Below are 13,633 nucleotides of genomic sequence, written 5' to 3'. Positions count from 1 at the left end.
TGTAAAGCAGGAGAGACTGCGCAGTTCAAGTTGGAGAGGGGGCACAAAGCCCTGCAATTACTCCATAGCCTTTCTCTGAGTTTCTGGGCAATGTTTGACGGGTTACTTAGGCTTCTTGTGCCTTAGTTCCCTCAAATTTAAACTACTTGGAACTGCATGGGAAGTTCTTTTTAAGTGCTCTATGGACAAGGGTCCTTAGATGTTGCTTATATCTAAGCAAATCCAAGCTCCTGCTCCTTTTGTCTCATTACACGCAAGTTCACATCAATGCAGTTCATTTGGCGCTGCTCAAACTAAAGGTAGCTTCTGGAGTTTGTTCTCAGGATTCCTGCTACCTGAATGCTCAGCATGCATCCAGTTTTTCTTCTAAGGGACTCATTCCCTCTGTCCTTACGTCTCAGGAGTAATTAGCAGCCTGTCCCAGTGAATCAGTAAATAATGCGTGGTGGTCTGCACTTCGTATTTCTCTGGCAGCATGCAGGCCTGTCCAAAGAAGGTGGTGTTGCAAGGAAGACAACCAAACTGATGAAGACCAAACTTTGTGTTGCAGATGGTCTGTTCCTGGAGAAGGCCATGCAGCTTGCCAAGCGTCACTGCAATGCTCTCTTTGATTATGCTGTAACTGGAGATGCAAAGGTGCTGTTGGCTGTTCAGCGCCATCTCACTGTTGTCCAGGATGACAACGGAGACAAGTAAGTTGGCCTGTACTTACTGGGTTGAAAGTCATGTTTTTGATGGCAGAATGGTGTAGTCAATTTGTTCTGTCCCCTGCGGGCACCGATCATGGATTGCAGCACTGCTCTAATCAAATAAATAGCGTTTTCCTTTGTGCTGCCTGGGAGAGGTACAGTTGTGATTTAGACATTTTTGTTGCATTTGCAGAAAAGTCACTCACACCACAAAGTTAATTGATCCAGTACCTGTCAGAAAGTAATCTAGTATGTTGAGCTGGTTATGAGTTTGTTTGCCTTTTTTTACTTAGTCTTGACTGACTGTGAAGTACTGTCCTTGCATCATGATACACAGTTGATGAGGATCCTCAGCTTTGTGCTGGAGGAGAGTGCCCTGCTTTTTATTCTCTGCAAGTCCTTCAGTCTTCATAGGAAGCTTTAAGTTACAGATCCACTGGGACACAAAAATAATAGCTGGAGGGTCCATGTTGCTTTTCTCCTGCTGACACCAGATTACTGATGAAAAACCATACGCTAAGGACTACAAAAGCAGAGAGAGCTACTTTACCTGCTTTGCTTTCCAATTGGCAACCTAATGTCTGCTATGAGGAAAGCAGCAATATGAACAAGGCAGGAGGCAGCAGGAAAATCAGCTAACACTTTGGACCATACGTCTTCTGTGTTGTTAAAAAAAGAATAAGAAAAAAAAAAGGCGTGTGGTGGGTGGAAGAGTATTGAGCAAGTAAGACCTGCATTTAAATATCAATAAGGTGCTCCTCAGATTTGGACTTTTGCAGGGGCATTTCAACAAAGTCAAAATACTTTTCAGAATGATGGTAAATAGTTGTTTTTTCCTGGATCAAGAAGTACCTGCAAGTACGTCAGGCTCAAGCTCATGCTGCCTTTCTCCTGGAATGGATTTTAGTCTGTGAGCATGTAGAACATCTAAATTACTCTGCAGCTTTTTAACAAAACAAAGTTTTGTTGACTGTTTTCCAGCCCTCTCACAGAAGTTTGGGTTTGGGTTTTGTTTTGGTTTTTTTAAAGTCAAAACTCATAAATCAGTTTCCCTAATTTTCACTTTAATCATTAAAATTATACAGCAAAAGCTATAAAATTTTTTCATAAGCCTTTAAAGAAATGTCACTGTCAACAATTTTGCTAATTTTTCAGCAAAGCAGTATGTAGGGAATGACAGTGTCCTTTTAGGGAACCCTGTGGTGTCTTATGGTTTTGAGACAAAACACATGAATGTGTGATTAGTGTACAGTTACAGTAGGCACTGAGGAACACCGGCTGTTATGCATTTGTACGAGTACCACTGCTCTCCAGAAGTCTCGCGGTATTTCAGCCCTCTGCCTCCACAGCAGTGCTGAAATGCATTTTGTGATGTAGGGCTGTTTCAGCAGTGGAATTGACTGCCCTTTTGTGGTCGAGTCAGCATGTCTTTCCAGCATCACATGGAGTGGCAGGGTAAAATTAAAACATTTGCTACAGGAAAGAGAACTAAAGCCAGTAGAAGAGCAAATTTGTTCCTGAAGTGAGATTTGGAAATAAAATGTCAGCATGATAGAACATAAGAAGCAGCATCTACCAGAGAGCAGAGGAACAGGTCTTCTACAGTAGTGGTGGGACTGTTTGAACAGCCCAGGAGAGCTGAAGGAGAGAAAGTGCCTTGGTACTGCTGTGGCAGTGTCCAAGACCAATAAAACAGGTCCTTTGAGGTTGAGTTTGGTTTAGAAATCGTATTTTTTTCCCTTTTCAAAATATCTTCTGGGTTTGAGAGCTCTCAGTTTCAAGATGACTCTATGCCTTGAACGGCAAATAACTTTATTTCTCTGATTAAGCTGTAGATCCGGGTATGTTGAAGTTATTTCTGGAGCAGCATAACGAACACACCACATGTCCTCTGTCAATACTGTGTGGCAGCAGCACATGCTAAAAAATGAGTCTAGAAGGTGGCCAGCATCTGTTAAGGGAGAGCTTGGCAAGATATGTTTCAAGACAAAGGGCGTGACTTTGAAATGAAGTCTCAAGGGAACACGACAGATCCAGCTCTGTTGGAGAAGCATGGTGCGATTCACAGCCTGCTCTTTTCCAGGTGTCGTTTTGCAAGTACAGCCGCTCTGGCTGGTGGTGAAGGACCTGGCTCTGGAGAAGAGCACAGGAAAGGCCATTGCCTTAACCTGCTAGAAGTGGCGAAGTATCTCACTATGCAGTCACTCATGTCCTAACACAGGTTTTTCCTTTGGCATGATGTCTCTGGCCACTGCTGCAAATCCTGTGGCTGTTAGTCACTGAGCCTGAGTGCTTAGTCATTTTTATGTTTGAAAATGAAAAAAAGCAAAACCCACAGATCTGGGGAAACCCCCAAGGGAAAATCTACTTTGGTGGCAGAGAGGCCCGTGGAAATTCTGCAGGAAGGTTTTGACAGTAAGAGGTGTCATCTGCTGCATAATTAAAAACTTTAAAAAAAACAAAACAAAACAAAACAACGAAACAGTGAAGAATCTGGGTATTTCAAACAAATTCGGAAACGATTCTTTTGTGATACAAAGCTTGTATTTATTAGACTATTAGTTAAGTTATGCTCAGGCTCAGACCCAGCAAAAACCATCCTGAGTCTGTTTTTATGATTGAAAGGTTAAACACAGTTATCTTCTGACGAGCTTTTTTTAACGTTGGGATTCATTTTCGGTGCTGATATTTAGTGCTGAAATCATGACCTCTAATAGTCAGGTGTTTATATTGGTTAAAATTCAGTCAAATCTACAGGAAAACATTAACAAATTTACACTGTCTTCACATTTATTATAAAAATTATAATCTGGTTTTTTTTGTTTGTTTCAGTGTCCTTCATTTAGCAATTATACACTTTCATGCTGAGCTGGTGAAAAACCTCTTGGAAGTGCTGCCTGATTTGAATTATCATGACATCATTAACATGAGAAACAACCTTTATCAGGTGCGCAGTTGTGGTGGTATAAGTTTTGTTGATTGTTCAGCCAGCAAAAAAGAAACTGCAAAGCTTAGGGTCTGTCTTACTCTTCTTCTGTTCATTGGAATGAGCCCAGATCAGACTGCAAAGCAACCAAGTGCAGAAGTACGATGGCATATTGCAGGGTGCTGGAGGAGCAGGAGCATGTTTTCACTGTTGTAGTTCATAATTCCCCTTGATGTTAACAGAAACCTCTCCATGGGTTAATCGTAGAACAGGCCAGAAATACAAAGTTCCTCAGTTCATTATTTGCCTTGTTATTAAACCAGTGGTATGGATTACAGTGTGCCAACTCTTTTGACCTTTCCAACATAGGATAACTCAAGATCATGAGTCAGTTGCTGCGTCATCAGTTGTCTGTAGGCATGTGGAAGCCGTAACAAACTGTGCCCTTCCTGTAGCCCAGAAGGCACTTGTGCCTGTCACATCACCACCAAAATTTCCTTTTCATTTCTAGATCCCCGTTATAGCGAATCCCTATGTCTTTTACCTAGTAGGAAAAGAACTCTTAATTGCCAGGCACAATTCTGTCTCCTCAACTTCATGTGTGACGGAGTCTGCGCTTTTTGTGTTGTAACTCAGACAGGCTTTAAAAAGAGCTGTGGAAACCGGCCTGGAAACGAATCTCTTTTCAAGTGTGTGCGCCATTTGGTTGTCCTAAAGGTACCCAGCTGGATATTACACAGCAGCACTCTGACATTTGTGTCGTTTCTTTTGCTGTGAACAGTAAAGGCAGGTTTTTATTCTACACAGATATAAACCAGAGGGTTTATTTTGACTTTTTTGTTCTCTTTCACATTTCATTTTTATGTTGATATAAAGCAAGTTTGAAGTGTGGAGGCTGATGAAAGCAAGCAGGAGATTCTGAATTTAATTCTGTGCCCTCTGTTTAACAGAAACAGGAAGCAAAGCTGTGCTCCATACAAGAAATACATCTTGAACTACCAGGACATCTACAGCTATTCCTACCTTCTACTTAAACCTGAAGCCAGTGGTGGGGGGGAATGTAGGCTTGGGGTAGAATTTTCCTTCTGTGCAGATATTCTGAAAGCTGAACCATACATGTAACCTATAAAGTCAATAATTAATTGCAAATATGGCAAATATGTTGACAGATGTGTTGACAAATCCATTGACAAATACAAGGTTACTGTACAAAGCTGGGATTAGTCTTTTTTCACGGTCCTTTGTTAATATAAGGATAATGATATGGAGATGGAATCTTGTGCAATTTTTAGATTATTTTAAGTGTTAGAAATATGATTTCCCAAGCCTTATTGGAACGCCTTACTGTTTAAATATATTTCTGTGTATGTTCTGTGTGATGCTGTTCACTGGCAAGACTGTCAAGAATGCAGTATACAATCAACCTTGGGAAATATTCGAAGCCTCTCAACCTGAGTGCCTCTCTGTGCTTTGCACAAAAATGGAGAACATGCAAATAGAATCAGCTAGCTAGACACATGCTGCGTAAATGCACTTGGACAGGTGCACAGAACAGATTGATTTTCTTCTTTTCTGTGCAGTCATTTTGAGGTCTAAGGAAATCCTAAGCCCATGGCTGCAAACCTCCAGCCGTGGTTGTTGCTTATCTTCTCATGGCTTACTTCTGTCACTTCTAGACCCCCTTGCACCTGGCAGTAATCACAAAGCAGGCGGAGGTGGTAGAAGACTTGCTGAAGGCTGGAGCAGATGTCAGCCTTCTGGATCGCCATGGAAATTCTGTCTTACATTTGGCTGCTGCTGAAGGAGATGACAAGATTTTGAGTCTACTCCTCAAGCATAAGAAGATATCTCCGATGGTTGACCTTGCCAATGGTGAAGGTACAGAAAGATAACGACTGTATTTTACTCTTACCTACTGGACAAGCACACCTCAATTCCTGCCAACACAGTGGTTTTACACGGGTAGATGCAGACCTTGGAAACAGCATCTTTCCCCATTTTCCACATGCTATCCTTGGCTTTTATATGCCTGCAGTCACAGATGAGAGAACACAGATGTGTAGGTTTTCTGGTTATACAGGACATAAAGATTGGTAATGGCCACGTGATGCAGTATGGATTTGAATTTTTGTTACTGTATATTCCTTTTAATCTCACTAAACTTTCAAGTGCTGTGTTCCTCCTGAGACACCTTATGCAACCACCGTTTTTAGAAAAAATCCCCCCAGAAGAAAATGTTTCCTCTTCCTAGTGAATTAAATCCCCTAAAAAATAATTTCTGAACTAGTGTCAAGTTTCATATCTGGTACTTTGTGACCACACAGAATTAGACCCTATAAAATAACCACAAAGACACTTGTTCCATTTTTCAGTGGCACAGGTCATTTGAATTTAGTACTCCTACTCTAGTAGATTGTAAAATGTCTGACCTAGAAGTGTAATTGTGAGACTCAAAAACCCATGTTAAGTTCCTCAGGGAGAGGGGTTTCTTTGGTTGGTTGGTTTGGGGTTCTTGTTTATTTGTTTCTTTAAATACAAGGCTTTATGTTCTTTTTGAACTGGTGCAGGTAATAATGAGGTGATAGCACACTGTGACCTTACAGGGAGGTGATACTAAAAATACCAGTGATTCCCCAGAATGATTCTAGAAGTTCAGTAGCAGATGGGGCCAGTGTGGGGTAACTATTTGTTTAGTACCAAGATGCAGATTTTCTTTTCAAGGCTACTCTCCTTTGAGGCAAAATGATGCTCTAGGTGAGCTCTTTAGTTCCTGCCTTCTGTTCCACCTCTCCTTCATTTTAAAATTATCATAGATGCGGCCACTTCAAAACTCATTATGCTAACTTTTCCATATTTTTCAAGTACTAATGCACATGATGGATGGATTTTGTTTTGTGTAGGTCTCAGTGCAATTCACATGGCAGTGACAGCAAATCGCATGTCCTGCCTCAAACAGCTGATAGCTGCTGGAGTTAACGTCAACGCTCAGGAACAAAAATCTGGACGAACCGCATTGCACCTAGCTGTTGAACATGAGAACGTCCCTTTGGCAGGCTGCCTTTTGCTTGAGGTAAGGGCAGAATTTCTTTCTCACAGATCTTTTTGCTTACATGTTTAAAAACTCTTGAAAATCCTTAAGTGCTTCAGAGGAACAGAAGTTAGGGGTTTTTCGTGTCTGTTGACTCGATTACTTAAATTGGTATAATGGCAAAATTACTGCTATTGTTATTATTAATTGTTCAGGACTGCTGGTGAACCTTTTGCCAAAGTTGAGGAATTTACAGTTTGTGACCCTGACCTGACCGCATATGCAGTGTTTAATTGGCACTGAGTAATCCCAGCAGCCAATGAAACGACTCACGAAGTTAATGGCTTCATCTTTGCCAAGTGGAATGTGTATACAGATGTGCCCAGAGAGATAGTTCTGTGTATCTATAAATATTTCTCTCATCTTTTTAACACCTGGATCCTAGTGTGCTTAGTTCTCCACCCCCCCCAGCTGGCTGCTGTAGCCCTCCTCGGTATCTACGACTGTGCCACCAGCCTGCCCGCTCTCCTGAAGAGCAGCAGCAAGGCAGGCTCTGTGCACACCAGTTCAGACTCCAAATGCTGCACGCGATCAGACGGCAGAACATGGGATGCAAAGTGGCTTTTATCTACCTGACCTATTTGTGTTTCTGTGCTGTGCCTCCTGCTGTAACGCTGGAGCACACAGCCCCCATCTGTCCCTGCAGGCAGGCAGGCAGAGTTACCTTCTAATTCCTACTTTTCAGACAATGGCTAGAGTTTCTATGAAAACAGGGGTGGAATGGTGCTTATTTGCACAGTGTTGATGCAGATGTGAGTCCGCAGCTGTATTGCACAGACAAGTAGCGCTTTTCTTTTTTCATTCAATAAAAACTTAGGGTGATGCAGATGTGGACAGCACTACATACGATGGGACAACTCCTCTTCACATAGCAGCTGGAAGGGGCTCTACAAAATTGGCGGCAGTTCTTAAAGCAGCAGGTATGAAAATAGATATTTGCTGGAGAGTTTTCTTTCCCGGTGACACTTCAGGTTAGAAGGCTGCAAGCAGAAAAGAACGTGCCAGTGAACTACTTTAATGAGCAGAAGAAATGAGATGGGAAAAGCGCGAAGGTTTGTTTTTCCTCAGGAAAGGCCTGGTTTCAGGTGCTGTGCTTCTCTGCAGCACCATCCAATGGCTAAAAAGGCAAATTGTTAGTCCAGAAAAAAAATCTCTTGAGCACTCAAAGTTTTTTGAGTATTTCTTTTGTAGTTTTCTATAGCTGGAGAAGCAGAAAAGAGACCTCATTACATAGTTGGGATAAGTGTTGGACTGCTTTAAAAAACAAAAAAAAATAGGTTACTGAAACACAAGCTTGTTAGTGTCTCCTATTTTGTATCACTCTGGAAGAGTTAGCTTTGAATATTTATTGGAACATTTTTTTCAATTATTTTATTTAGACCTGATTTTTCTCCTTTTGAAACTGAAATCCAAGCCTCCCATTGCTCTGGGTGTGTGCTTGATCTTTTAGTAGTACCCACACTTTCTCTGAAACTATAAAAAGAAGCACCACACCATCACTTCATCACATCCGTGCTACGCTCTGTGTGAGCCAAGAAAGGGACTGGAAGGCAATGCGTATAACCATAGCTCGCTCTTTGGGCCCTAACACTCTACTTGTCGTTTTTTTCCCCTGTATAATGGAGACTCGCATTATACAGGAATGTGACAGCATTTAACTTTAGTTGATGAAAAAAGTTATTTGCTGATTTAGTATAAAATGTAACTGAGCTTGAGTAGGTGAAGCAGCAGATTTGCCATTCAGAACTTAGAATATATCTTTTAAATATTGTTGAAAAGTAACTTGAAGCCTTTTCTCAGGGAATTTTTTTGCACACTTGTTTTCCAGGTGCAAATCCTCACATTGAGAACTTTGAGCCATTGTTTTATCTAGACGATGTGAAAGATGATGAAGATGACGATGAAGGGATTGTGCCTGGAACAACACCACTGGATATGGCAGCCAACTCTGAGGTACATGGTCTGTTTTTTCCCTTTTTTTTTTTTTTAATAACAAATGATAGTTCAGCTCTCTCAGCCAACTCCTTTCACTGCATCCACAGTTATCTCATTGGTGACAAGCTACTAATTTGCCATCAAAAATTAAACTAATTCAGACACAAAAAACCATCGTGAAACAGCATTGGAAGAAAGCTCCACTTAACAGAAATGACCAGGCACTTCTTGAAATAGTTGCATGATGGTCTTAAATACAGAAAAGTACTTAGCTGGTTGGGCAGCTCATGTCTGAAGGCCTCTATTCAGAGTGAGACACTCTAGTGGGTTTCTATGCTGCATGTCCTTCAGAATTGCAGACTTGTGTGGAGGGAAGATACACTTCTGCGTCCTACCCAACCAGTGCTTAGGCCACACAGTCCCTGCTTTAGTAGCTGAGACTGCGCAGCTGGTGTGCTGTGAGTGTAAGGTACAAGCAGTCAGCATCTCTAATGACATGGGGCTGGGGAGCAGTAGTAGCTTTAAGTGAAAATCTAACCCAGGCTTTGTTTGAAATTACTAGTTGCAGACAGGCAATAACTCCTCACTTAGCCTCTGCTACTGCCACTTCTTATTTACTGCAAAGTCTTCCTCTGTCTTGAAAACAGTTGCCCAGTGACATAGCTACAGGGAAAGGGAGATCAACTGCTCAAGATTTCTCCCTCCAGCTTTGCACAGGTCTTCTACACTACCTTTAGTCATACCGATCGTGGGACAGAAAGCATTGCCCATTTACAGGCAGCAGTAGGACTTTATACAGTACTACTGAGACTTGTCAAGATAATGGACACTAACCAGGTTTCTGCTAAATATTGACTTCAATGTATTCTCGTAGGTGTATGACATATTAAATGGCAAGCCCTATGAGTCAGCAGTGGGTTCGGAGGACTTACCGACACAAGGTAACATCTGTAAAGATGACTTGACAATATCCCTCTAGTAATAGAGTACTGAAAGTGCACTTGCAGAAGACATTGCTCTGCAATAGCTTGTAACTGAAATGGGGAGGGAGAAGAGGTACCCTCCCCCCCACTGATTCACAGAAAGAACACGATTCTGGTAAGAGGTAGGTCACAAGGACACAAAGGAGTACATTTTCAATATTACAGCAATACCTTAGTAAACACTGGGATTGATGGACACTAAAATACTCTAATTTGTCTTTGCTTCTGCTTAGAAATAAACTGTTGCATGATTTGTATAAATAATAAACTACCCTATTGCTCTGTTCACCAGGACATTTGAGAGAGCTGAATGAAAGTTCCAAGATGCACCTTTACCAACTATTGGAAGCACCTGATCCAAACAAAAACTGGTTCACTCTAGCACAAAAACTGGGTCTTGGCATACTTACTAATGCCTTCAGGTTGAGCCCTTCCCCATCAAAAACTCTGCTAGATAACTATGAGGTAATGTGGCTGTAACAAGTTATAAAGAACACACAGACATGTAGAGAGCCTTTTCCTCCTGCACAGTGCAGCCCTTTGGTGTCAGCTAGCATGGATGATGGCAAGCATCTGATGTCTTCTCTCTTAGGTTTCTGGTGGTACAGTTCAAGAGCTGATTGCTGCTTTGAGACAGATGGATCACACAGAAGCCATTGAAATAATTCAGAAAGCACTATGCCTCTCACAAAGCCTGTCTCACAAGGACAATACAACAAAAGCTCTTCCATCATCATCACCACCCACCTTTGCAAACAGAGGGACAGGTAAAATTGACAGCAAAACATCAAGAGCTTTATTGAAAACATTTTTTCAGTTCTCCTCTCCATCCCCTGCCTGTGGACTTCTAATAGATTGCATAGTTGAATCCTGGGGTCAGTTTTGGGCCCCTCACCACAAGAAGGACATTGAGGGGCTGGAGCAGGTCCAGAGAAGGGCAGCGAAGCTGGGGAAGGGTCTGGAGCACAGGTCTGATGAGGAGCGGCTGAGGGAGCTGGGGGGGTTCAGTCTGGAGAAGAGGAGGCTGAGAGGAGACCTCATCACTCTCTACAACTGCCTGAAAGGAGGGTGCAGTGAGGGGGGTGCTGGGCTCTGCTCTAAAGTAACAAGTGATAGGACAAGAGGAAACAGCCTCAGGTTGCGCCAGGGGAAAATTTCTTCACCGAAAGGGTGCTCAGGCATTGGAACAGGCTGCCCAGGGCAGTGGTGGAGTCACCATCCCTGGAGGGGTTCAAGAAACGTGTAGATGTGGTGCTTGGGGACATGGGTTAGTGGGTTGGTGGTGTGGGTTGATGGTTGGACTTGATCCTTGAGGTCTTTTCCAACCTTAATGATTCGATGATTCTATGATTCTATAGTTTCTTACACATAATTTCAGAAATATTTTACTGTAGCAGGACATTGTTGTAAGCATTTGCTAGGCCTAGAAAAGAGGGGAAAATGGACTGTTTCAAGCAGTAGCCCTACTGTCTCCCTTTTCTAAAACCAGGCATCTGCCATTTACTAGTGGTAACTCCTTGGATGTACTGGGGGAGAAGTTTCAAAAGATAAACCAGGGAATGATCTCCCAGGCCTGTACAAGTGCCTTTACCTTTTTACTTTCACTTTAAAAAAAAAAAAAAGAAAATGTTTGGGGTTCATAAACTTCTCAGTAAGACTTCAGTATTAAATTTCTCCTTCCATGATGTGTGGCACTCTGAAATGGCCCAGTGTTCTGTAGACAGAGAAACTGGGGGTGGTTTAGGTTCCAGGGGACCTCCAGCAGTCACGTTGCCCAACTACCTCCTCAGAGCAGGGCCACTACAACATTACATGAGGTTGCCTGTGCCCTGTTCAGTTGAGTTTTGAGCATCTTCAACGACAGAGGGCCTACAGGGTTTTTGGGCAGGGACCTCTACTAACAGGAAAACAGAGGTGGGGAGAAGGGAGTAAGTCATCAGATGTTCAGGCACTGCCTGGCCATGTTATGTAACAAAAAAATCTTTGTTTTTTCTTGATGCCCTGTTTCCTAATGTGGAAACTTACACCCTCTGGGAAAATACTGTAGATACTTCTGGAAAGAAAAAGGAAACAACAGGTTAACTCCATCCTGGTCTACCATTGCCAGTTTACTCTCTATAGAAAAATGCTTGTTCAGACATGGAATGAACCTTCACACCTATCCAAAAGTGTACTTGCACATATTACCTCTTTAGATTAATCCTACAGGGTAAGAGGGGTTCTGCTGCTTTGCAACACAAATGGACTGCATCATTTATTTTAAGATCGCTGTTTAGAAAAATAGTCCTGAACTCTAATATGCTGCCTGCTGTTCATCACTCTGAGCCCACATCATCTGTTCAACTCAGATACAGTTCTCTTGCAGTCAGGCACTCCTTTTGGGGATCTTGCACAGATGACAGCTGCTGCTGAATTCTACATATTCAGACTCACCAGATGAAAATTGTTCAAGTATTTGTCTCAAAAATAAATCTGTATGTGAAATAACATGAGAGAGCTTTAGGAGTCTCATCCTGGACCTGTATGCTTGCATAGAATCTGAGAACCAGAGAACCTTCTACCCTGCTCCTACCACGCTTGGGCAGAGTCCTGACTAGTGCAGTGGCAGCGTTAGTGTCAGCAGAGCATCAGAGTTCTCATCCCATCCAAGCTCCAACTGCAGCCGATCTCTGCCAGCCGTGCATCAGATCATCTAAAAACATTCAGCACAGCTTTTCCTATTGTAATATCTAAAGTTAGAATTATTTTCCTATAGAAGAGCTTTAACCCTATTGGTTTGCAGTCCTTAGGCTTTTCTGACAGCAATGTTACTGAACCAGTACAAATGATAATATATATATATCCCTTTTCTCTCCCACAGGCGAGCTTTATAATAGTAAATTTCAAGACAACGAAAGCATGTGTGACAGTGGTGTGGAGACCTCCTTCCGCAAACTGAGCTTTACTTACTCAGACTGTCTGAACAGCACGTCATCAGTACCACTCAGCAAAATGACCCTGGGCTATGGACATGAGAGTTCAGTGCAAAGCAATTATATAGCCAACTAGTAACATTCAGTTAGCAAGATGCAGTTACAGGAACAAATGTGACATTTAAAATCACTTGGGTATCATACTGGCCAGAGGGAAGTGAATTCACAACCCAAAGTGCGCTGGAGGAGCCACACACAAACCTGAACCAATGGTGACTTCAGCATGCAACTCCTAGCCCTTGCTTCCTTCCTCAAGTACATTTAACTTTGTTCATTTACAAGCCATATACAATAACCAGGGCTCTGCTGCCGCATTAATACACAGCACTGGACACTGAATGACTGACGGAGCTTTGCTGGTGTGTGAGGATTTTCTTTTACAGATGAAAGTCACTCCTTGTTAATGCATAATACCAACTCACTTAATAAAAAGAGGTAAGGCACACAGAGCAATCAACGCCTACAGTTTCTAGCTGCTCTTTTCATAATTTTCGCAGCACCGTTGCATGAAAAGAACTCATTGCTGGCAAAGAAAAATCATTACTTTAATCACAATAATGACAATTCAGAGAAAAGAGAATACTAAAAAAAAAGAATCTTGTATATTTCAAATAACGTATTTAAACTTAACTTTGATGCCTCTTATTAAAAAAAAAATTTCAAGGTCGGCCTTTTCCTATTTGTAAATAGGTTTTTTTATATGTGTTCCTTTAAAAAAAATGTGCTTTTTAAGTGCTTATTTTTATTTTACTTTTATAATAAAAACCCAAAATGAAATCTCTTGTCTACACTTGCTGTAATTTTTGCTTATCTTTCAAGTAGAGTTACTGAAGACTTATCATTTCAGTTTTAGACATCGATGCAAGATTATGCTGATTTCCAGGTACTAAAATAAAGGGTTGCAAGCCACCTGTCTTAAAGTTTAATTATCTTTTATGGTGGGAGACCAGGAGCATCAGCTACTGCTGAGCAGCTGTGCTTTATGCTTTGGAACTAAAGCCTGTGACTCATGGCCTCTTTTAGTTCTCTCCTCACAATTA

At 41.8% G+C, this 13,633-nt stretch overlaps 1 protein-coding gene across 1 annotated transcript; it reads left to right on the top strand.

The window, feature by feature from the left end:
• Nucleotides 1–474: 474 nt before the first annotated feature.
• Nucleotides 475–12,669, top strand: LOC104469630 (nuclear factor NF-kappa-B p105 subunit-like; the record flags this gene model as incomplete). Its single annotated transcript, XM_010084208.1, has 10 exons — nt 475–692; nt 3,522–3,636; nt 5,292–5,493; nt 6,516–6,685; nt 7,521–7,623; nt 8,532–8,656; nt 9,513–9,579; nt 9,914–10,086; nt 10,214–10,388; nt 12,482–12,669. Coding segments are annotated over 10 exons (1,536 nt in total), but the record flags the coding sequence as incomplete, so codon positions are not given.
• Nucleotides 12,670–13,633: the final 964 nt, after the last annotated feature.

Source organism: Pterocles gutturalis, unplaced genomic scaffold (genome assembly GCF_000699245.1).
Source record: "Pterocles gutturalis isolate BGI_N339 unplaced genomic scaffold, ASM69924v1 scaffold33440, whole genome shotgun sequence".
Taxonomy (NCBI): domain Eukaryota; kingdom Metazoa; phylum Chordata; class Aves; order Pterocliformes; family Pteroclidae; genus Pterocles; species Pterocles gutturalis.
This window is presented reverse-complemented; position numbering and strand designations above follow the sequence as displayed.